The sequence below is a fragment of the Salminus brasiliensis genome, chromosome 8 (assembly GCF_030463535.1).
Source record: "Salminus brasiliensis chromosome 8, fSalBra1.hap2, whole genome shotgun sequence".
Classification (NCBI taxonomy): domain Eukaryota; kingdom Metazoa; phylum Chordata; class Actinopteri; order Characiformes; family Bryconidae; genus Salminus; species Salminus brasiliensis.
In genome coordinates, this window is record NC_132885.1 from 35,700,847 (window position 1) to 35,726,527 (window position 25,681).

The window sequence follows — 25,681 nt, forward strand, 5'->3', positions numbered from 1 at the left end:
AATACTGGCCAGACTCATGCCAATCAAGTCTAAACAAAGTGGCTCATTGGGGAGACGCGAGGCAAAATGGCAAACAGGCATATAAAACTGATTCCAAGCATTTTTTGTCCCAATCAAAATCATATCTTTTTATCCTGCTATGTGTGGGCCTGCCACCATAATTGGTTTTATGTGTTCATTTTATTATTATTTTTCATATTTTATTATATCTTTTTCATATTAATATGATGCCACTGCTAAAATGATTAAATAATAGCATAATCATTATTATATAATAGCATAAGAATGTTTAAATATTAAGAATAAATAGAGACATTTGAATTTGAGTAAATATTTCAATACTCTAAATAAACTGAACTAATACCACTGTTTTAAACAGAGTCGACATGTCAGCTCATTCACGTTAAAGGGGTTGGGCAGCCAAAATGATTGCCACCACAACGGCAAGACGTAGACGTCGCCTACCATTTCTCTACTTCGGCTGTGCCTTCGCCTTTAAAAACAACCTCCTTCGTGATTGGCTGGCGCACTGCTAGTTGTCTCTTCTCATTGGTCGAGCTTGAAACCCCAGCTGTTTCCTCATTGGTCAGCAGCGCTGCCCGTCATTCCTCATTGGTGAGAACCAGTAGGGCGAGTGTTCAATGGTGGGGAAAATGGAGGCGAGGTGTCCGCGAGGGAAGTAAACACGGACCTGTTGGAGACATGAGCCCGTCTGTGTACGCGCTCTATGCCTGTGCGCTCGCGCTTCTTCTCGTGGGGATGCGTGAGCTGCTCTTCGGCTTCGAGGAGAACCGCTGCAGCATGACCTACATGTTCGAGCATCCCGAGTACCGGGTGGGTATCTGGACGCACCTGCTCCGTGAGGAGCACTCAGCTCACCTGAAGCCCGGAAAATAGTAGCTAGTGATGTAACCAGCGGTGGTCACGGCAGTTGCCGTTGTGGTCGCCGGTATATCACCTAGGCAACCACGTCTTTTTACCGAGCTAACAGCATTAGCTAGCTAACCTACCTGCTACTGTCAACGTTTACATTAGCTAGACTATTAGCTAGTTAGCTGCTGTAGTCGGGGATCTAGCTACAAGAGATCAGAGAGCCACCCTGGTGGTGCTGAGTAACAAACCTAGCTAATTAAAAAAGTAGTCAGTTTATATTTAATAAAGAAAACTGCTGCATTTGCTCTCGACGCTTTATTTAAACGATATATTTGGGTTCATTAGCAGTTTGTAAATGTCAATGCTAAGCTGCTGTTTGAAAACACAACAGACTTGTCAGCTGATTAGCGTTGCTGAATTACGACATGGCAGATGCAGGTTTTTTATTTAAAATATTCTGTTTAAACCAGTTCAGAAACTGAACAATACACAGCTACCCCTGAACTTTACACAAAATGTTGTGTCGAGACTGTATTGCCCATTGTAAGCAACATTATGCAAGAGTGTAGCAGTTTTTGCCCTGGCTCTCCCTACAGCTGGAAGCCACATCTTTTTTTTTTTTTTTAACTCTACAATGTTGTAAGTCCTGAATTGCTTGGTTATAATCAACCTTGAGAAATTGTGTAAATAACATACAAGTTGTTTTGCTTTTCCTTTGCATTGGTAGCCTTGGTTGGTGTACGTTTGTTCCTGTATGTATGATCACTTTTTTGCCTTTCTGGGGGCAACAGGGGGCAAGTCAGGGTGTTGGCTCTTCACTCTTCACTAGAGCTGTGCTGTTGTCACCACTCTGTTGAGTGTGGATGTAAAAAGAAAATATAAAAAAACACAAATCTCAAGGCAAAAAAAAATTCCTCCTCCAGCTCTGAGGGAGTTTTTCCTTGCCACTGTCGCCGTTGGCTTGCTCACTGGGGGGTCTTTGATCCATCATGTCTTACGTTATTTTCTTCTTTTTTTCTTTGTCTCTGTCTTTTATTAATCACTATTTATGTAAAGCTGTTTTGTGACGACAACAGTTGTAAAAAGCGCTATACAAATAAATCTGACTTGACTTGACATCTTAAAGGCATGCTTTACACATGGGTTTCTGGACAAGCTGAGAGATACAGAACTAACATTAGAAGTGAAAGAAGCATGTGATATGACATAATGGAGTAATGGATTTTACATAATTGTACACAACATGACGCAGCGGTGTATAGTTCTGGCAAGTGTTGTCGTGCCAGTTTCACCACATTTACATAGCAGCGTGCTGACCGTAAAGTGGCAATGACAGAGACGCTATTTTGCCTTTTACAAATTAGTGGAATATCAAAATGTTAAGGTGAAAAGCTACATAATGCTACAAAATGATATGTTTTAAGGGTTTAATATCTATAATATTTATAATGGGAAACCCAGAAGCTCAGGCATACCCTAAACAAGTTCTAATTAAATCCTTACAGCAATGTTCCAGAGTCTTGTAGAAAGCCTTCCCTGGAACAGAAGAGACCGTTACTCCAACAAAAGCAGGATTTTAAAAATTAAATCGAAATATACCCTTTTTGGAATTTTGGAAGAAACCATAAATGAGCTCTCCCAATACTTCTGTCCATATATTGTGTATACGTATATCCACCTGTTTAGCATACAGCGTTTTCAGCTCTGACCTTTCACACTGATGTTATAGGAATTTATAACTACTTTTTGAGTCACAATGCTGGACAGTCAATCAGCGCTGAAATCATTTACAAATGTCAGTCTTGGGCCACAAAAACAGCCTGCCTATGGTACAAATGTTTATCTGCTTATGTTTATATGTTTAACTGACTCATTTTGTATGTTTTTTGTGCAGCGTATTCAGCTTCCCCGCCGTGTGGCACGTCAGTACCCGGCTTATGGATTGTATCTGTATGGCGAAGGCTTGTATGCTCAGGAGACGCGGGGGCTTAAGCTTACAGGAGCCCCTGTGCTCTTCTTACCTGGAAATGCAGGCAGCTATAAGCAAGGTAAGATTTCTTATTGGCCTGAAGTAAATGTGTAGTTCTAAATCGCCTCATTGTTGCTTACAGCATGCTATTTACATTTAAGGCATTTAGCAGACGCTCTTCTCCAGAGAGACTTACAAAAGTGCTTTGCTGTTTACTCTTTAAATACCCGTCGCTAATTTGTATTGGCTAGGATCCAAAGATACCTCATCTTAGATACTACTAAACGCAAAAGTTAGTATAGAGACCATAATACTCAACACAACACTTTGCCCAAGTACTCTTGAAAGAGGTGGGTCTCTTTTTTTTTTTTTGCGTTTAAAGACTGCGAGCAACCTTGCTGTTCAGACATCCAGGAGAGGTTTGTTACACCACTTCGGTGCCAGGACAGAAAAAAGCCTGGGCGCTAGTCTTCCGTGGATCTAGAGGGATGGCGTTTCAAACTGAGGCATACAAATTAGCATCTGTCAAACTACATCTATTATGGAGCTTACATAAATTATATCAAATTCTTTTCTAAATGTTACTTGATGTAACTGATGCTGTTACCCAACACACTGGAGGCACACCATTCCGCCTGGACACCCAGACAGAACAGCTACACTATTCAGTAAGACGAATATAAATGTGAATAACGTGAATAAATACAAAAAAAATATATAATTTTTTTGTTTTTGTCAGAGGTTCTGTTCGGGTAATCTATGCTGTGCAGCTGCTGTGGGCCAGTTGAAAAAAGGGAAAGCAGTGTATTTTATTCTGAGGCAAACTGTTTTTTAAAGTCACATACTGTTTATACATCAAAGAACAAGTAAAATTACTATCATTTCGTTAAATATATTAGATTCTAACACTTTCAGATATTTAGTTTTTTTTTGAAAAAACATTGTGTTCAAGTTATCTGAGAAAAATCTAATGTCTCTGTGCATCTCAGTCAGTTTGTTCGTTTGTTTCTCTTGCCCTCCAGCTCGTTCTTTGGGTTCCGTGGCATTGAGAAAAGCTGAGAATATGGAAGGTGGAGTCCACATGAATGTTTTCACTATTGATTTCAATGAGGAGCTGGTGGCGCTCTATGGTGGAAGCTTGCTCCGGCAAACACACTTTCTTCACGAAAGCATTAGGGTCATCCTGCGTCTTTACAAGGTTAGTGAACAAGTTTAGATATACCCAGGACAGCAGATATTTAGATGTTCTTTGCTTCTTTTAGATGGATGGGAAGTTATGTGTAAATATGTCCCACACAGTGACTTTGCTATCATGATGAATTAAGAAATTCTGTGTTTTTGTAGTTTAGTTCAGACATTCTCTGTTGCCTCTGTGGAAGACAGGATGTGGGGTCCAAACCACTTGAGTTCCTTTAAGGGCCCATCCTGAAAAAATGAAGAAGTTTCTTTTTTTTTTTTTTTTTTTTTTTGAAGGAGTTTAAACTCTCAGACCTTAGTTAGCTTGTTTGGGCAATGGATTGTTTAGTTAGAAAACAGCAGAGCAAGAAATTGACAGCAGGATAATTATCCTAATGACATGTCAAAATCCACAGTGGAATACCTATAGAAGCACAAGCCTCTGCATGCCACTGTAGGCCATTTAATGCTAAGATGTCATTACCAACTGGGTAACTGTTGAGTCCCGTCCAATGTTGGCAGTAATTCAACAACATAATGCCCAATAAAGGTGCATTATAAATAAATCCAAATCAGGTCAGGTATACTAGCCTGCCGATTTCTTTTTCTTTGTCAGTTTTGCTATGGTCATATATAGTCATTACTGCGATGTCTTTCTCCTGTAGCTCTCAGTGGCTGGAGGTTTACATGCAGGTAATGCAAAGTATAAAGAAAGCAAGCAAAACAACTTGAAATGGTTGGCTAATGCAGTTTTTATGGTAGGTACCCTTGCTAGCACAGTAGCAGTTTAGTATCTTAAAATCACCTGGATGTGCTATGGAAGAGTGTTGGTTTGCATTAATGAAAATAATCTCTGCTTAAGATATTTGAATACTACTCTTAAGAACATTGGGCCTCAGTCTCCAACCATTCTTAAGAAGTTTGTTCTTAAAACCAAAAAACTTTTTTTGGAGTTCAATTTACAAGGGTAATGTAATCCATCATTATATTAGCTTTGAACATGTCTGCTTTTTAAAATCATCAGGAATCTTGCATAGAATGAATGTAAGAACATTTTTAGGAAGTTGGTAAATGAGGCCCATTGAGTATTCAAGTTTAGTTTGTTTATTATGCTTTCAGTTCAACAATTTAAGTAGAATTAGAAATCTGCAAACTACTAAACCTTGGCATTAACAAGCTATTTGTGTTCTTCACTTCTGTTGAATGATCTCTTGCGCTTTGACAGAACTGTCCGGATCCTCCCACTAGTGTGGTGCTGGTGGGCCACTCTATGGGTGGTGTAGTTGCTCGAGCACTGTTCACACTGCCCCGCTTTAACCCTCGCCTAGTCACCCTCATCCTCACCCAGGCATCGCCTCACCTTGCCCCTGTGGTCTCTCTGGATCCATATATACTGGGTATGGACTCCCCCCATTTTCACATGGTTGAGACAAGAATAATTTGTTATTAAAAAGGTTAGATTTCCGCTAAAGTTGTATAATGATACATTTAGCTTGTCATTTGAATGCCACAAGCACTTTACCCGTTATTGCAGTGACCTGCCCATTATCTATTGCAGACCTGCTGATCAGATGTGTAAATGTGTACATTTCTTTATGCACGTTTGTGTCCCTGCTGTAGATTTTTACTCCTCAGTCAGGCAACGCTGGATCACAGGAGCACAAGACCTGCGTAATGTGACTGTTCTGTCCGTGGGGGGTGGTTACCGGGACTACCAGGTGCGCTCCGGCCTTACTGCCTTGTCATGCCCTGTGGATGACCACAACAAGCTGTCTGTCGTGGTAAGATAAACTGTAGTCACATTTATTACACCTGCGATTTACAGACAGTGTATGAAACATGCATAATAAGTTGACACACTTTTTTTAAAGATTAGTAAAATATTTTTGCTGCCTTTTTTGTTTTATTTGATCCAAGTTCACCTTATTTAACATTTGAACCCTTCTGGGCAATTTCTTCCACCTGAAACAGTTTTTATAATTTATTGATTACAGTATTTTCAATTAAATTGCTATATGTATGTATGTGTAATTTAGCAGGCTATCTACAAAAGAAAAGAGCGCTGTAGTGAATGCTGCATTGCGGCATTACAACTGTACCAAGCTAAACAGGCTCAGCAAAACCATAAAAAGAATTATTAAAAACTGTTAAAATATATCTAGGAACAAACCTCTGGAGGTTGTGAATATCTTGCAGAGCTTCAGTCCATGAGCAAACAGAAGATACTACTCCTAGTTTCAGACGGACCTCTGATAACTTACTCATACTTTTGGTGGTGCATTTCCACAGCCTATCACAACATACCTAATGTTACTAACAAAGTAATACAGACAAGGCAGTTAACAGTTAATGAGTGTTCATTTGAGGTCTGGAAGACTTTAGCAGTTTCTGTAGGGGTGGTGCACTGTTCTATTGTGCAGAGACGCCTGCATAAATATCACACTAACTAAAGAGACATTTAGATGAAAACCTTTCCTGCGTCCTTAGCAGTTAATGCAACGTTTGGCGAATACAGGGTGCCCAGACATTTGCATTGGGTCCTTTTCTTTTAAGAACAAAACCTTTTCTTCCTGTTATTTTAAAATGGTTCAAACTGGACAAAAATTGTAATCTTGTTTAAAATGGCAATTAATGTGCCTTTAGTTTTTGGGGGATATTAGGTCTTCTTTTACTTGCATTTGTATGCCTTTGTACAAGTAACAGACCTATAACTGACAAAAGGAAAGCCAAAATAGTCCAAAAGTCCAAAAAGCCAAAATAGTCCAGCAATCATATACCTTTTGTAGTTAGTCTTCAGTTAGGTATTTTTCACCAGCAAGGACATTTGGTTTTAAAACCCAGGAATGCTGAATTTTATTCCTATGTTTTTAAGGGTATCAGAATGAGCATTCTGTGTGGTCCGAAATGCACATTAGTCTTGCGCATATGCTTTTGTAGGTCACTGCAGTTCCCAGGACGTGGGTGTCTACGGATCATCTGTCCATCGTGTGGTATGTGGTTTGCTCGCATTACTGTCCAAAGCATTGCCTCGCCAGGGTAATGCTATAATTTCTCAGAATCGCTGACACTTCGGTTTAAGGTCCCTACTTTAGAATTTCATTGCTTTTATTTAAAGGTATTTATCTAATTATGTAATTAATTTTATAGTTATGTAATGATTTACATTTGATTTTTACATTCTATACTGACAAATTAGGTGTTTTGATAAATCAGGACAATAAATACAATTTATTTAGCTCAAAACAATACTAGTCAGTCTTGTTACAAGTCAGTGTTTTATTTTAACCCCTTATACAGTCCTTGGCCCGCTGGCGGGACGAATGTGTTATTACAAATTCTATTACCAAAGATAATAAGCCTTTCTGCATAAAGGAATAGTTCAGTAAAATTTTATGTTCCACTATTCAATGTTTCAGATGATCTTAAATATAGTCTTTAACTGGGCTTAAATGCACACCAGTGTTTTGATATTAGTCTGATATTGACAGTCTCACTAAGCCGTGCTCTTGTAGACGGCATGGTTTAATCGCAAAGGTACTAAGGTTCTAGTTAAACTAAACTCAGCCTGATTGAAATATCAGTCCAAGCTGGCTTTAGTCAGATTTTTCAAGAATGATTTAGACATGTGAACACTTAAACTGGTCCATGACTTGGACACAGTGCTTTTGAGAAAGCTCATGCTTAATTCTATATAATATTTATTTATTTTTTGTTTGTTTCTGGTAAAGGTGTAAAGAATTGGTGCTGGCCACTGTACGAGCTTTTTTTGACCTGATTGAACCTGAAACACAGCAGGTGAATACAATATTGCTGTTTGGTTGAAATGTTTATTGTGTCTGGATCCATCTTTTAGGTGCTCTGTATTGATCTATATTATTCCATAGTTCACACCTGATGTTGGAAAGAGGATGTCTGTCTTGAACCATCACTTTATCTGCCACCCAGTCCAGCTCCCTGGTGAACAACCCGACACCCCTGTCGTCCTTTCTGGTATGTGTAAGCACAGTTAAAGAGGTCATTTACAATATAGATTTGTTTGTTTCTTAAATATAATAAAACTAGGCAGTAAACAACACAAATAAGAGTATTGAGTAGAAGTAGTAATAATGACTTCAAATGAAATGTAACGTCTAAGAATAGAAATGAGGCAAGCTTTAAATTGTTCTGTATGTTATTCTGGGTAACAGGTGCACTGAAAGTAAAAACAGCCAGCACCTGCAACATAATCGAATCATTTGGGCATACTCTGTAAGGGCTGGCATTAAAAAAACAACAACAAATGAATGTAAGGGGGTAAAAGACATGTAAAAAGAAATGTAAGTAATGTTCATCATGCCTTAAAGGGGCAAAAATAGACAGACACCTTAATTTAACATACAGCTCACAATAATAGTATAGACTATTATAATTATCACCAGTAAAAAATAATAGTGCAGAGTACGAAGGCCTGAGAGTTAAAGCTGAAGCATGCATGTAAAATGATCACTATAATTCAAGACAGAAAATGAAGTTGCCTAATAAACATCCATCTGCACTGTATGCTTTGTTTTTTTTTTCTTTTCTCATTCATCCATATGTCAAGGTACTATTATGAGCTTATCGTAGTCATTTTTTTTTGACCTGGAAGCATGAATTTAGTTTAATCTTTTTTTTTTTTGTTATTGAGTGCATTTTTTACATCATTAAAAAGTACCAAATGTCCTCAGTATAAAGTGTATTGAGAATATTAATCTTCTCCAAAAAAAACAAGCACAACAATATCTACATATTTACTCTCTTCTTAAAACTCTGCAGTCTTTATAGTTTAAAGTTAGTTTAAGTGTTAGTTTAAGTACTTGAGTATTTAAGTAACAGTACCCAAAAGTCAATTGAGGGAGAAAAGGAGCAACAAAAAAAACAACAAAAAAAGGTGACCCTTTTTGCCTTAAAACTGATGAAATCCGTTGGTTTTGTTTGGTCGCTCATTGTCTTCTTAGCATGGCATATATCTGCCCTTAGATCACACTGCTGAACATCACTTAATTCAGCACACAGCTTTTCAAAAAAAATTCAACAACATCTTTTAACTTTGCTTGAGACTAACAAGCTCTTTTTCACATGATGTTAAAACCATCTGATTAAACTGCTACTTTAAACTTTGAAGACAAAGAATATATAAAAATACAGGTATAAGCATTCATGCTGTGGACGAAGATGTAATGCAAATGCAAATGTAGTGCAAAAGGAAGTTCGAATTGGCACACAAGTAAACAACAAGCAAACAGGGATCTGTGCAGTGGTAAAAGCTAATGCTAGCAGACCACCTTTGAGGGGAAAAGGTAAAAGCTTGCGTTAGATTTGAACTTAAATCCCTTGTGTGCTCTCCCTACATTTGCTTCATTGTATGGCAGATTTGAGCTTTTTGTGTGTTTCTAGGTTTACGGTTCAGTTAAACCATTGAACTCTAAGACATGAGTTACAAATACGATACTGATGGACAATCATTACAATCATTGTTGGTAACTGGCACTGGCCGTACTGGCTATACAACATTGAAATATACTAGAACTAGATCACTGATCATCCCTTACAGTTTACAGTGGGTGGGAGTGTATGTTTGGGAACATATAGATCACTTTTGACACGCAATTTCACTCAGTCATTATTCTCACAAGACCGTATGTCTGTCACACTCTGCATTTAGCCATGTGCACACATGCATGCTGTTAGATATCTTAAGCTCTCTCTCTTAATTTCTCACTCTTTCACTAGGTTCCCCTGAGGCATGGAGTGAGGTAAACACCCTCCGTCTGTTCTACAGTGCCCCCAAAGTAAGCTGCAGTCACACAAATTTCATCTACTTCTCAACATTAAACATGAAGCTAGTAGCATGGCTTGCTTATTCTACAAGTTAAGGTGTCCCATTCGTTCGTCTGTTTTTAGGAAGCTACCGTTCAGTACTTTCTGTTTGCCCTTTCCAGTCGGAGGAAGGCGTATACCCACTTCTACTGCCGCAGCAGCAACATGGTGAGGATGTAATGTCTGTGTTAATTATATGTTGTCATCATTAGCCCAGAAATGTTATTGGTGCAGCCCTGGCTGAAATAATTCACATCCCTTACCAAAACTCTTATTGCTAAATGCTATTGTAGTACAGCTGAACATTAGAACTGATGTGAATTCCTCCAAAATCATGGTTCACATATAGCTTTATGAAATTTATTTTAGTGCTTTGCATTTCTTTCTCCTTATTTACAGGAAATGTCCAGCTGGCTCTTTGGTTGCACCCAGATGAATGGGCCCATATGGTGGGTATTCAGCCTAAATCAAGCCCAATTGAATAGTCAACTATAGAAGGGCAGCAACTAAATTCAAGCACAACAGTGAGGTTTATATTTGTTAATAAAAAATTCTATCTAATAGCTCATTCAAACTAATATTCAAATTTATATTTAAATACAATATTTTACTGCTGTTTGCTTAGGGTTTAGATTTGTAATATTGAACATATTGCATTTTTATTGAACTTAGTCCTTGGTAATTGTTCTCGTTTTCTGTTCTAAATGTCTTCTCTCTCAGTACACAAGCAGTTGATCTGTCATGGAGAGCAGAACTTCTCCCAGCCTACAAGGTAAATGTGGCACAGTTTTGAAATAAACGTTGGTGTTCAGTAACCAAATAACAAATAAGAAAAGCAGACCTTCATGTCCCATGTGATGCTGAGACCCACAAATTACCACAGAGGACAAAATGTGCCCACCTTGTCTACATACAATACAATCCATCATTTCCAAGTTTGAATAAACGATTGTAGTAAAGTACCCAGCAGATAATTAAGGGTGATTTTGAACATGAAGGCTTTAATAGACTTTTAAGTGACTAAGAGGTCACTTAGGATTTTGTTTTTCGTAAATTGGAGCTAAACTGCTGTAGGCTAAATAGCCAGCTATAATATCACCGCCATACAAAAACCTTGTTTCTCCATTTTGTTGTTTTTTAACTTGATCTAAACTGAATCTGGCAGTTGTTCTTTACATTGTCAACTTATGATGATTAATAGACCAAAAGAAGTGCTCCAAAATGATGCTGAATAAGATCTGCCCCCCCTCCTGTAAAGTTTTCATTTTGGAAATGTAAATGCGTTTGTCTGTGTGTCAACAGTTTTGCAATGTCCACGCACAGTCCTTTATTCCAAAAAGCAAAGGACAAATGTCTATTTGAAACAGTTATTAATGTGTTTATTTATTAAAACATTGCCCATATTGTGTTGTGTGTAATTTATTTCTCCAGGTTCTGAGAGTTAAGTTGGATGAGCAGTTAACCATTTCTCATCTGGTTGTTGATGCTTCAAATCCTAGTGCAAGACAGGTACTTCCTCAGGCTTTGTCCCTTAATGTGAGGCAAAACTACAGACAACAGTAAAGAGACTGGAAGTGAGAGGTGCCATATTGTTATTCTGTTTCACTCAGAAAAACAATGTTGTACCTAACCCACAGCCCTGGCTGTAAAAGTGTAGCTTTTTCATGGTTGTTTTCAAAAATGTATTCAAAGATATTTTGTACTTGTATTACATCACTGTATAATTTCTTGCCTTTTTTGTCTTTCCAGTTTATAATGGAATGTGAGTGGCAGAGAGAGAAAAGCCTGACTGTCCCAGTGGCTGTACCCCATATTTTCTCTTTTGGTAAGGGCGTTTTTCAGAGAATTAGTCTTTTACAAATGTTATGTAAGAGACCCTTTTTTATTTTTTATTTAAGTTTATTTAAAAGGACATGTATCATTTTGCTTTTTTACAAAACCTTCTGATAAGATAGTAAGTAATGTTAACACATTTAAATAATGTTACACCATGAAAGTCTGATTCCATTGTCCAGTATTATATATATACGTACATTCACACATACAGACATCCACTCACAATATTACAATAATAATCATAATATATTAATAATATACTCATAATATATTACAATAATTATCATGATAATAGAAACAATGGTAAGAGACCATTTTCACAGGGGAAAACTATCTAGACAATCTCTTTTTTATTAAATTAAATAAACTAATAAAAAAATATTTTATTAAATAAAATAAACACATTTAGACAATCATGTTTACATAATCATATATACAATTATAAAATATTTGTTTCTATATGAAGGATATGTTTCTATATCCAACTGTATGCACTGCATGTTGCAGTTCTGTTGTCTTTGTGTGTGATACTGCCATATGGTAACAGAATGCATAGTAACCCTTAAGTAGTTTCTTTTAGCTTTTAATTAATTTCTATTAATAGATCTATAAAGTCTATTAATATTTCTTTATTTAAATTATAGAAGTCAACAAAAATTTTATTCTAGGTTTATAGGATACTTTAGAGGTGTAAATGTACGTGTATTCGTATCGAACTAGCAAATCACAGGGAGTTGCTGGTAACGTACTGGTGCACATAGTCGCATGGAGAATACATGGTATGCGCTATTAGGGTGTATTTAATCATGGTGGATTGGAAAAGGGTAATGTGTCATTGTGTGTGTGGAAATGCATTAATCATTCCAATCATTCTGAATTAACACACTGCAGTATGTATTAACTATATGAGATTAGATGGAACAAATTGTAACTTGCACAACTCTCTGTTCAAATTAAATAGTTAGGTTTTTTTTTTTTTTTTTTCTTTTTCTTTTTCTTCCCTTCCTCTCCCAGTTAGACAACACTCTTACCGAACTGTGAGGTCTGAATTGTGACTTTTGTGTACCTAGTGTCCTTAAATAATGCTAAATAAAATAAAATAAGAATCATTGGTATTTTTAATGCTAATGTTGCTCTTGGCAGGTTTGGCAGCAAGCGATGTCACGATCAACTCCTCTGGGCTACTCCACACAATACAGCTGCAACACTTTCACCAGGTTTCTCTTTCTTGTGTTTGTCTTTGCTTTTGTGTCATCATGGTGTGTCCTCTTAATCTGTGTGTTGTGAAAAAAGAAACCACATATTGTCAGGCTGTGCTTGGCCCCCTCAGTTGATATATATATTTACTTTTATTTTGTAAATTGTTTCAACCCACAGGTTTATCAGGCTTTTAAAATCACAGTGATGAGCCACTGCAAGACCGCCAAAGGTAAGATGGTGTCTGATAATGTAGTGTGTTAAAGTTTGAGTAGTCCAGACCTTAATAAAGAATAAAGATTAAGTAATATCTTTGCTTTGGCCTGTAGATAGATTACCCAACATCTACAGACTGAAGGTGCCATGGTTTCAAGAAGACTCCTTCCTCACTGCAGGGTACTGTAGGAAAGATGCTGCAGTGTTGCATTTTTGTTTCATGTCGTGATCAGATCATTTCAAATTCACATTTGTCTTTTTTTTTTTTTTTTTTTTTTCCCTTATTTCAGAATTCCCTCGGTCACTGAGATATCTGGCATGCTACATACAGCTCGTAGTGACAACACCTCAAGTGCCCTCTTACAACTTCACACTGCCCCAAACTGCCAGTACAAGGTAACTTTCCATAGCATATTGGCACATGTGTACAGTCAAATCTGATTGTAAAATGACAATCAAGGACAAGAGTCCTTGGGGAAGACTACTGAACAATAAGATTTGTGGTAATACTGATTTATGTTATGAAGAGGGCTGTTACATAGTACAACAGTATCATTAGGACAGTCATTTTATTGCTTTGGTTTAGTTGATTGTAAGGTATAATTGCATTAATTTTACAGGGAAAAACCCAGGCTCACATTCCTCTGCTTGCTTTGCTGTTCTACTTCCTTTAGAGACCCCTATTTGAATTTATTCAATAAATTATTATTGTAGTTTTAGTAGCCATAACTTTACCTGGATATCTGTTTAATTGGCAAATTATTCATTATAGTATGAATAATAGAAAATAACAATTCTAATGGACTACTTCTTCAGGTGTCAGTGCGGACCTCCTTTCCCAAAGTGCTTGGACAGGTAAGCAAATCAGTTGAATTTCCTGTTTTTACAATTCCCAAATTATTCAGGCACAAGGACAAAGTTGCTTCTTTCAGTTTCTTCAAATACAGTGATAATTTTAACACTTAGACAAGCAGAAATTCTACAGAACTGGAGTCCTTCTACAGGCTCACGTCATAAACTCTATCCACAAATGTCCCCTTTTCTCAGATCCTGCGTTTTTGTGGACCAGTGTTGCCTGTATACATGGCTGTTGCGTTGCTCCTAGCCTTAAGGAGACAACTTTCTTCTGTTCTCCAAACGGGCCATACTGTGGGTATGAGAGAGTCTGTAGCTAAAGGACTTCAGCCCCATAAACTAGAGTTGCCGGTCCTGCTATTGCACCTTTTGCTTAGGTGAGTTTTCTGTTGAATATGGACGTGTAATATTGTTGGAATAAATATTCTTAAAAAAACAAAACATTTTAGGTCTATTGACAGTCTGTGAACACATCTAGAAATTCATAAATCTTTGTAGAAGTGGTGTATTTGACAGATTCCTCTGGTGTTATCAAGCAATACTAACCAGTCTCTAAAGGGACAAATTGAAGCCCAGTATATTTACAAATAGTGGAGTTATCTAAGACCATTTTTCCTGTACTCCTGTCGTTCTCTCTAATAGACAGACCTGGTTTCAGGAGGGCTGGTCCACTATGGGTCTTCCTGCAGTAGACACCCTGCCCCTAAGCCCTGCGGAGGACCTATCCCAGCATACAGCAGTGCCAGGACAAGACTGGCCTCATCTGGTTTCTTTGTTACTGTGCGTTTTGGGGACAGCAGTTGCATTCTGGGGTACCACGGTCCTTAGTATGTCTTTACACATGATGTCTTTCATCCTGGCTCCACTGCATAGGTAATGACCATGTAATGGAGATACAAAATGAAGAAATAAATACAGATGGATTGATTTGTTTGATGGATCTGGGATTGCTAGATATACAGGTGACATGAACAGCTAGTTAGTTACAGTTGCAAGAACAAGTGAAAACACTTTAGAATTACATGCATTGTCATTAAAAAAACAATTTCCTTTTGTTAACCGTTCTTTATTTTCTTGTGTGCTTTGAGTCATAGTTTTATTGCATCACCCATCAACTCTTCAGTTTGAGGTCACTTTGAGGGACTTTACATTCTCCTGTAAATGTTTTGGTACATCTTTACATTCATTGTTCTCTCAATGATTGCAAGGCGTCTGGCAAAACAGCCCAAACCATGATGCTCCCTCCACCATGTTTCACAAGTGGAATAAAGTTTTAGTGTTTGTGTCTGTTCATGGAACAGTAGACGGCTGGGATAAATAGATGGGTAGAGATGGATTGATGCTAGGTGGATAAGTAGATAAATTGGTGACTGGATGGTTGGCTTCACTGGTAAATTGCTAGACATAGTATTAAGGAGAAGTGTAAATCTTAATATCAGGTCAATGGAATGTTGTTCATCTTATTTGTATTGAATAATTGCCAACTAAAATCATGATCATTCATCAGTGTATAGATTTTTTTTTACATTTTTTCCAGTGTTTTGAGAAACGTTGTTGACGCTTGTTTTTCTTGCAGGCCTTCGGTGTCTCGAAACTGTGGCACCTTCCGACTCCCCTCTCAGTTTCTCCTCATCCTCATTCTGACCGTGCTTGGTGGAGTCACCTGTGGAGCCTTATCTATAACAGCCAGCTATCTGCTCCACCTTTACCGGGTAGGTGTGGCTAACCAGTGGAAGTAGTGGAAATGAAAAACTGAGAAATCCTACTTGGTCAGTGCATAATCTGAAAAGATAAATCTTCTTTCATTTTTGTGAAACAGTATTGAAAACGGTCTCTGAGCTAGCTCAGTGTGTTTAGACGATGATAAGTGCGGGTGGTGGGAGGTGGAGCGTAATGTTGGTAAATTGGTCTTAATATGCTCAGGGACATGAATAAAGTCAAGCATTATATTTTTCAAATAAAGTTTATTGCATACTGTAGGAATTCTCTTGCACAATAGTGTATTCATTATCCAACTGTTTCCCTGCATGTTTCCTGAGATTGGAAGATTTCCTAAGTCTAAATAACACAGTCTGGGAATGTATTGATCCCCCGTGGAAATTTAAAGCTTGCTGTTATTGTAATGATTAAGTGCTTGTAAAGCCCTTTTTGGTTTAAGTAATTTACAGAATTGTGTGTTATTCTCTAGATATTGAGATTACAGATGACGGAGAGGTCTCTCAGTCATATGCTGAACCTGGTGAGTGCAACATATCAAATTACTTATAGGCAAGTCTGTTCACTCTGCGGCCACAAGCCGTTGCTTGTGTTTATTCTTTGCATAGTGTTTTTGGTTCTTTTGAATGAAAAATCCACCTTCTGAATGGTGGGAAAGTAAATATAGGGCAGTGTAAGGAACAATAATACACTGTGTGCACGATTATTAGGCAAGTCTTATTTTTGAGGATTACTTTTATTAGTCACCAACTACAGTGCTCTTGGTTAATCCAAAATGTTAATAAACCTCAAACATAAATGTTTAAGAAGGTAAATGTGAAGTTTTGGCTTTCTTAGGAGAATATCTAAATATGCACAATTATTGGGCAACTATTATTGTGCAGAATTATTATGCAGCTAAATAAAAACCACACATTTTCCCATCTTACTTTTTTAAAAAATTTCATCTGTTTAAGTGGTCATTATAAACAATCAACTTTCCAATAAACATTTCTGACATATAAAAAAAAAGTCAGTGACCGATATAGCCACCCTTCTTTTCAATAACCGTGATAAGCCTTCCATTCATGGAGTCTGTCACTTTATTGATCTGACGACCAACTTTTTGTGTAGCAGCAACCACAGCCTCCCAGACACTGTTCAGAGAGGTGTACTGTTTTAAATCTCCCGTTTAAGAATTGCCCACGTTTTCAATTTGGTTCAGGTCAGGTGAGGAAGGGGCCCATGTCATGGGTTTACTGGCTAGCCATGCAGAGGAGTACTTGGATGCATGTGAGGAAGCATTGTCCTGCACAAAAATCATTGTCTTTTTGAAAGATGCAGGCTTTTTCCTATACCACTGCTTAATGAGAGTGTCTTCTAAAAACTGGCAGTAGGCTTTGGAGTTGATTTTGAGCCCATCTTAAAGCCCATTTATCTGGTCCATCAAGAATCACTCTCATTTCATCAGCCCATAAAACCTTTGAAAAATGGTGGTCGGGTTTTAGTCCTCCTTACCCTGGCCATGTCTCTGAGCACTGAACATCTTGTACTTCTTGGTACTCCAGGTAGGTTGCAGTTCAGGAATATGACAGAACTGGAACATAATGGGTTCCGGGTAGCTTCACACTTGATTATTTTCAAATCCTTGGCAGTTAATTTACAACTTTTTTTCTCCACACGTTCCTTGCAACCCTGTTGACTATTTGCAACAAAATGTTTAAAGATTCTGTAATCACGCCCCAATATCTTGGCAATTTCAAGAGTGCTGCATCTCTCTGAGAGACTTTTGGTCATTTTTGACTTTTCAGAGTCAGTTAAATCTCTTTTTTTTTTTTTTTTTTTTTTTAAAGAAAAAGCTGCCTAATAATTGTGCACACCTTGATATAAGGGGTTGACCTTCTAAGGCCACACTCTCCCTCATTACACAGATACACATCACCTGCTCTGCCTAAATCCATTAAACATTCAAGTTTATCCAGCCTAAGAATGATAATATGGTAAAAAATACTCACTTGCCTAATAATTGTGCATGCTGTAGAACTGTGTAGAAAAAAATACTGATCTTTATTTTCAGTTCAACATTTTATACATGCACTTGGACATTTTTATATTGGATATTTTTATTGGCTGATTGGATATCAAATAAAAGAATGATCCTTGCACTGTAACCCCTGATAACAATCATTTCCATTGAAGAAAATAATGTTAAGTCTTGTATAGATTTTTGTATGAGTTCCCTGCATTTCCTTTTGACCAGGTGCCACAGAAAACACAACAGAACACAGAGAATGGCTACAGCAGTACAGAAAGCCAGAATCAGCTTAAAGAGTGTAATGGCTCCTCCTTTTTGTCGGAGACGGTACTGCATGATGTCAGAGATGACCTGCAACTGCATCTAAGCGTGTCCATGCTGTTCACAGTCCCTGTGATGCTCAGCGCACCCTCCCTCATCTACTGGAGCCGCAACCTTAGGTAAAAAAAAAACTGGCTGAATTTCTTCCACTGCCAAGGTGTTAAAATGATATCAAGATACAAAGTTGTCATTCAGTAGCAGTTGGTTATATTGGTAGGTTATTTGGTCTGTTTTTTGGGTGTTTTTTTTTTATTATTTTTTCAGTTAAATTCAGTTACCATTTATTTACCATATATGGTCAAATAAATTACCCTCTACTTCAGTTTGAACACTAAATTAGATTTGTATACAAGCTTGTCACATACCAGTTCTGGTCCTAAAACATGAGAGAGTTGTGTCCCTCTTTATTTAAAGCACTGTGTTATGCTCTTTCCACCTGTTTTAGTACCTGAGTAGGTGTGTGGGCACTCTCAGCAAGACCGCAGGTTCAGTTTGGTTCAGAGCCATTACAGTGCTAATTCATGTGTATTCAGCTTCAAAACAAAAAACTTTTTTTAACCTGCTTGCTTATCTTCAGACTTTGTTGCTTGTCTCTATTAAATACATAAAATAATGTAGGCTTTTTACTATTTAACATAGCTTGCTCTATGGAAACATTTAGTTGCTTTGTTGACTGTGGTGTGCAGTAGCATTGTAAACCCAAAAATTGGAACATCACCACATCTGCATTTACACTCGTGGTACGCTGTTATGCTGAGGATACTGGATGATGTGAAAATTCAGCACACGGTTCACTCTGCTTAATTTCTGAGCATGAATTGCAGGAACAAATCTTTGCAGTTAATGTATTAGGATTGACCTTTTGTGTTTTAGATATTCAGTTCATCTAGATCCCGACCCCTGGTGGCCACACACAGTGCCTCTACTCTTCGCCTCTGTACTGCTCATCAATTGTAACACACTCACTCTGAGCCTCAGGTGAGTTTATGCCGGCCTCTTTTTGTGCCTGCCTCTTTTCACTCCACAGGTAGAAAATATTCAGAAGTAGCCTAAATCTGGTTTTACTGCCCAAGTGCATTTTTTATTTGGTTGTCCATGTTGTCTTTTTAACATGGCTTATACAGAATGTGTTTACTAGATACCAGCTCGAGGTCACTTTCAGCACCCCTGAATTAAGAATCTAAGTGGGTTCAGGTACATGGGTTGCACTTTATGTATAATTTTAGCCCTGTGTTGATTTCAGAAAACCTTGTGCACAAGATTCATGTTTTTCCTATTAGGATTAGAGATGCACAATATTGGAAAAAAACTGACATTATTGTTTTGCAGAACAACAAAATATCACATAGTGTACAGCCCTAGAATGGAAGCACTGGATGTGTTTTGGAACATGTTTAATCTAATCCAATTACCTCTCTTTCAGTAAACTGATGCTGGCTCTTACCTCCCGCCTTCTGCTCCCTCTGTGCATCGCCATGGTGACCTTCTCTCCTCTGCACCTGTATCGGGTCACTCACTTCCTCTCTGCTGCTCTGACTCTGCTGGCCACTTCGTGTTACCTTTGACCCTCTCCTTAAGCAGTCAGGTGATGATTGCGCCTCTAAATGTAGTCACGGCTGAGTTTAGACTCTCAGCTTGGACCAGACCGAAACAGCCTTAGCATGAGCTACCTTCAGTTCTCAGTGGAGTCACAATGATTCCACTGTCCTCAATCAAGCCGTTTGTGACTGATGTGACAGCGCAGGTAGCTTCTGAACAGGGTAATACATTCGGAAGCGCTTGGGCATCTTTTATTTATTAATGGTATGACGTCACGTCTCTAAGAAGCAATCCACTGCATTAAGATTCAATTTGAGCATGAGGAGTTACACTACAGTATTTACACAGTAGTGGAATATAGACAATAAAGATTCCACCAAGCTGGATTTTCATGCTTGAAAATAACCAGAGAATTTTATTTTGGCCAAAAAAGTATCAAGTTGCAGGTTGCAGTTGAGTTGCCATCTTCCATTATGGCCTTAAATTGTTTAATTTCCAGTATGCAGTGTCTTGTTTAGGTGCCTAGTATCAAAGTACAATATCCAAGTGAAGCACATTCACCCCACTGACAGCAGTACATGAACTTACACACAATTGTTACACTTCATTTGGATAGCCTGCTGTTGATGCTTTGCAGATATCTGAGTTATGTTCAACTAAATACTGTATCTATTAGCAACATCTTGATTTATTTATTTTATATATTATATTGCCAATACAAGCGGCCAATGATGATCTGATTTGTTAGTCTACTCATCAACAGTTTTAAAGCTTAAAAACGGCTAAAAATGTTCAGAAACCCTACCGGCCCATTGGAAGAAATACACAACTAACAACATGACTGTTTCAGGATAAATGTGTCTCAAGATCGGATCAAATTCCTTTTTTTCTTTTTTTTTCTTTTTTTTTTTTTAATTTTAATATCCGGCCCATCAATTCTGACATGCCATCTTAAGTTGCATATATGTTGCCCTAATGGAAATGTTAAACCTTGGGGCATGTTAGTATTTCTCCATCAAATGGTAATTGTGGTTATGGTAGTTGTTTTCAACACAGGACCAAGATTCAGTCCCTCAGGGAGCAGACCAAGAACACATTCTGGGCATTACAGTAGCCTAAAGTACCTCTTTCCAGAAGGCCTTTTTCCAAATTATATATGTAATTTCCAAATTCTATACTTGATTTTTGAAGTAAAAAAAAATTGACACAACCTTGGGGGTTCGCACTGCTGCATTTCTTGAGTCTGCCAAGGGCAGCACTTCTTCCTGTTTGTAGTACTGCGATAGCTGGCAGTCATCTGTATAGCAAGCTATCAGAATGTTGAGGCAGAAAATTTGCTTTTAACTACGTAACTTGGTGCTGCTTTTTGTTCATGTTTCGATCTATGAGGGACTGCAGCCACTAGTCCTACAGCACACCACAACTTTTTTTAACCCTTCATGTGATGCATAGTAGTATGCTTTTTATAGCTATGTTCAGTTCAGCCAGTTCTGTCAGATAATCCTCCATGGAGATGTTCACATTCACATTTTTTTTGTTTGGTTGTTTTTTTTTTTTTTACTGTTAATGGTAACTGCATTAGCAATATACTGCAAATTGCAATTAGCTTAGTTAGTGTGTCATAGCTAACACACAAAGATCCAACCTCCGTGTTTAGTTAGCTTGCTAACCAGGCTTCCAGTCCAGGACCAGTCACACCCAAGGTGACACAAACTGCATGTGTAATGAAACCGTGACCGTGGCTTTATTAAATCTGTATTTTTAGTGTAGTCCAGGTAGAAAAATTTTTCTTTCAGCAAGGTTTTCTTTTTAATCCCATTAGTCATTTAAAATCATGACCGCACAACCTACTGTTTCATGATCTGTGTAAAGTAAGCAGAGAATGAGTTGTGTTAGCTGGTCTGAAATCATTTGCCAAGTCATGATGTTTTAAAGGCGTTTTTTCGCCATAATTTCTATATGCAGCATAGGCATCATAGTTGATGGCATTTGTTGTTCTGCGTTTGTGGGTTCACAATTTTTGTTCTGTGTACAGAAAAATGCATATAAAGGCGGCTTGGATAAATAGCAGATAGAGGTTGGGTTGAAAAACGCTGGAACATTTCTTTTAAGATCCAGTGCCTTTCTTCCTGCCCTGTTCACCTGTAAAGACAGACTCCAGTTTCTGATCATCAGTCAGACCAGCACTAATGGGTGGCTCTTTGCCACCCGAATGCCTCCTCCATTCTAAGCCCCCCCCCCCCAAAAAAAAAAAAAACAACAACAACAAAACACCACAAAGAAATTGAATTCCTGCATTTATCTGTTATAAGGACCAAGTTTCACACACTTATATAACGAACAACACTCTGGAGTGTCACCTGCACTGTGAATGTACTTACCGTGTGTGTGTGGCTTTTATGACCTTTGCTAATGAATGTGTGTGTTCTTTCTTTTCCTTTTTTTGTGCGATGCAGTCTCGCTTTAACTCTTTTTGAGATGTTTTTTCTTTTTGGTGAAAGTTGTGGAGAAACCTAGATTCTTAGATTTTTTCATGGATGTTTTATGGTTCTTTTATTGGTGTACACTGTGATGTGCTGTGGTTCTTTTGAGGCCAGAGACTGTATTTACAAAGTTTCATGAATATGCTTTGTCTGATTGAGGATGTTGGCTGCCTTATGCTACCTGGTGGAATGAAGATGAGCGTGCACTAAGCTGCTGGTTAGATATGGCTTCTGCTTTGGCTGCACTGTTTAGATTTGTTTGTTTGCTTGTGGGAATAAGGCTTATGCTATAAGAAGCTGTTTAAAAACAGCTTCAAAAAGCAGTTTAAAACAAGGGACTGACCGATATGATATAATATGACCGATATGATATGATCTGTCACAGTACAGATTTATTTTTTTTAAAAAGAGCTTAGCCATTAAATTTGACCTGTCTATGCTACCTTTCAAACATTTGGAATGAATGTTTTCAATGAAAATACACAGCTTTAGATAAATGTATGAAATAATTGTAGCACTGAGATGCCGGGCAAGACGAGCAGTGGCCCACCTAATGAGGGCTGAAATCAGACAATTCTAGGAGAGCATAGTTCAGAGACATTTTTCAGACAAGCTTTGAATTCTGCATTTTAGAATGTCAAAAATGACATTTGAAGAGCTGTGTGTCATGATTGGACCATCCGTAGGGCCAATCATTTCCTGTCACTGGCTACCTGTGTCCTCTGATAAGAGAATCACGTGACTTGCAGCTTGATGAGCCAAGGATTTCCATCACTCTTTTTTGCATTTTGGCTTTAGCAATGTTCTAACTTTTACACTGTGTTCTAGCATGAAAAGTTTTTTCTGTTCAGGTGGGTTTTTTCTTTTTTAGTTTTTGCATTGTCTTTAATTCAATTAATATATCGGTTAGGCCCTATTTAAAAACCGAAATACTAATGCAGAGGACCTGTTGGTATGTGCCAGTAGTTGTGAAAAGGAAAGGTTCACCAATTTTCTTTTAAAATATATTTCTTGATTTTATACTTAACATACTCTGTAATAGTTCCTTTATTAGACTATGTTGAATATAAAAATGAGTTTTGAATGAAAAATGAGGGGAAATTGGTAGGTTTTTATGGCGAATGAGTAACACAGGCTCCTTTTGTGAAGGAGCTAATGGGCAAAAGCCACAACTTGTAAAGTGTTGCTCCATCTTCTACATAAGGTATCTTATTCTCATCTGATTGTGTCAACTTGTCAGTTATATGTAATAGGCTTTTGTATACTGATAAGAAAACATTTTCAGTACTTCAGTTATGGCATCTGTGCCTTCTCAGTCATGTCCTGAGAACATTGTGTTAAGAAGAATTGTGTGACAATGGAAGTCAGTGTGAAAACAAGCTGCTGGGCAGCAAATATCGGACATTCTTTATTTCATCAGGCAGAAAGACAATGAAAATATAGTTAGCGTCTTCTGAAATACAACAAAAACAAAATGGTGAACTTGTACTTTTGTGTTTACCCTGCAGCAGTGTAGTGTTACCAATTAATACTACTAACAAGTCAAGTAATATGTCATGGTCTGAGAATTTCCCCACTGCGGGACTAATAAAGGACTGTCTTAAGGTTTGCCATTTATAAAGGTTTGCCATTTTATTATAAAGCAGTTCTAACTTTTTTGTTAACAAGAATGTAAAAAAACAAAACCTACAGCATAATTCCATTTCTGGTGAACTAACAATATTCTGTATAGAGAACAGTTATAGCTTTTGTAATTGACTTTAGTGTATAATGCAGCTCACTGCCTCGTAAACCAAAATGCTGTTGATCCATATTACAGTAACTGTACAGTCATTAATGGTTGGTACACAAAACCTGGTGACGACTACAACTAACATATAATCTATTGACTGTATGTGGTGTTTGTATATTAAAGAAAGTGGTCTTAGGTTTGGTAGTGTCAGATTATCTATTAATATTTTATGATTCTTTATGATTGAGTTTCTTGTTTTTTGTTTTTTTCTTTGTAAGTCTGTCATTGTTCTGTGAGATTGATGAGTAAGTAAGGTCTAATAAACATAATCAGCAGATTTAAATTATCCATTTAGAAGCTTTGGCCATACAGAAAACATAAATAAATTATATTGTTCTGTTGTCAAAACAGGGACAGCAAATAATTCAGTTAGCTCAAGATTTATTTTCCTGCTTAGTACCTAACAAATTGTTTGTAAATCTACACTATTGTTCAAAAGTCTGGAATCACATTTTTTGTGGAAAATGTAACTCAATTTGATGGACTAAATTTTCTCATAGTATGCAGGACACTATCTCTGTATGATCTAGAGGCTTGTGATATGGGCCAAATCCATGTTCGATGTTTTTACTGCTGTGCTGCCCCAAGCCATTCACTTCTTTTTAAACTGCTGGACAGCTGAACATTTTAAAAATGTAGGCCAAAAAACAAAACACCAGTACACAATGGTATAAATTATTATTATTATTATTATTATTATTATTATTATATATAAATTGTCTGTAAATGTTAGTAATCACTGACTGCATATTTTACCTGATTGCCTGTACTGTCTATAAAAACACAAAAATCGGATTGATGCCTGTTGATACTTAGCATTTAAGGTACGCGAATCAGACATAAAATCGCTGTATCATGACATACCTTCTACAAAATGTCCTAAAATATTATTAAAATAACTAAAAATACAAAAAAATATACGTATAATTAAATGAATTCTCGACAAGTCGCTACATATAAGATGATAAAAAAAAGAACATGATGGGTGATTCCAAACTTTTGAATGATGGTGTACATGGCTTTTTTGTAGAACTTCTGTGTGAAATATATGTAACATTCTTCTTGCCAAAATTCTTGTTTCAATCACAAACCTTTTTGAAATATTCTTTAACAAATCAATCAAGCTACAGCAGGTCTACAACATTGTAGTATCAAAAATCAGACCTTGGCTACATACAGAAATTCATGTTGCCTTGCTTGTTTGATTAGAAATGGGTCATTAGGATTTTTGCAGAGGCTGCTGTTGTTATAATTAACAAAAGCTACATTTGTTTAATAGAAACTGTCTATATCAGTGTGTATTTCCAGAATGCCATAAAAAAGTGTCCAGAATGGTTAGACAGTGTTTTTGTTTGTTTGTTTGTTTGTTTTTTAAAATCTATGAAAGATTGTGTACTTTATACAGTTTAATCAGTGAACTCAAATACGGGCTACTGCTGATTTTCAGAGTTCAGCAGGTGGCGAAGTGACCGAGTGAACATTATGTTGATTCTCAGGTTTTAAAATGTCTTGTGGAGTTGTGGGGTGGCCTTTGATGACTTTTATTTAGCTGTTTTCTTTTGTTGTTGTTTATATATAAAAAACTTTTACATGATGGTTGTGCAATTTGTGCGAGCCTGTACAAATAAATAGTGAGCGATTACAGTATTTTCATTAGTCTGTCTTATTCAAAAAACAAGCCAATTTCAAAACTCCAAAACTGTTACATAAGTTATATTTTCACTCTCTAAGTGTACTTAAACACAGCCCTCTAGTGAAACCCTTTTAGGCTAAATGCAATGATTACTTTATGGAGAATATGGAAGTGAGGCTAAAAAGACTAAAAGCATTGGTGTGGTTCTAATTAGAAAAAATGT

The 25,681-nt window shown here is 37.2% G+C and overlaps 1 protein-coding gene across 1 annotated transcript; it reads left to right on the forward strand.

The window, feature by feature from the left end:
- Positions 1-640: 640 nt before the first annotated feature.
- On the forward strand, positions 641-25,472 carry pgap1 (post-GPI attachment to proteins inositol deacylase 1). The gene is made up of 26 exons (XM_072686486.1): positions 641-834; positions 2,768-2,921; positions 3,865-4,040; positions 5,244-5,415; positions 5,639-5,799; positions 6,956-7,008; positions 7,747-7,813; positions 7,903-8,008; positions 9,770-9,828; positions 9,941-10,024; positions 10,256-10,305; positions 10,577-10,628; positions 11,288-11,365; positions 11,606-11,681; positions 12,836-12,909; positions 13,070-13,121; positions 13,219-13,285; positions 13,396-13,501; positions 13,922-13,960; positions 14,153-14,337; positions 14,603-14,833; positions 15,537-15,672; positions 16,149-16,199; positions 17,916-18,130; positions 18,885-18,989; positions 19,435-25,472. The coding sequence occupies exons 1-26, from the start codon at positions 703-705 to the stop codon at positions 19,574-19,576; spliced, it is 2,823 nt and encodes a 940-aa protein (XP_072542587.1). The 5' UTR covers positions 641-702; the 3' UTR covers positions 19,577-25,472.
- Positions 25,473-25,681: the final 209 nt, after the last annotated feature.

Excerpts from the sequence above, each read along its gene's own strand:
- pgap1 (XM_072686486.1), top strand. The coding sequence starts at position 703 with ATGAGCCCGTCTGTGTACGCGCTCTATGCCTGTGCGCTCGCGCTTCTT. Across the intron at positions 7,009-7,746 it reads GATCATCTGTCCATCGTGTG|GTGTAAAGAATTGGTGCTGG; the intron begins GTATGTGGTTTG and ends TTTCTGGTAAAG. Across the intron at positions 13,961-14,152 it reads TTCCCAAAGTGCTTGGACAG|ATCCTGCGTTTTTGTGGACC; the intron begins GTAAGCAAATCA and ends CCCTTTTCTCAG.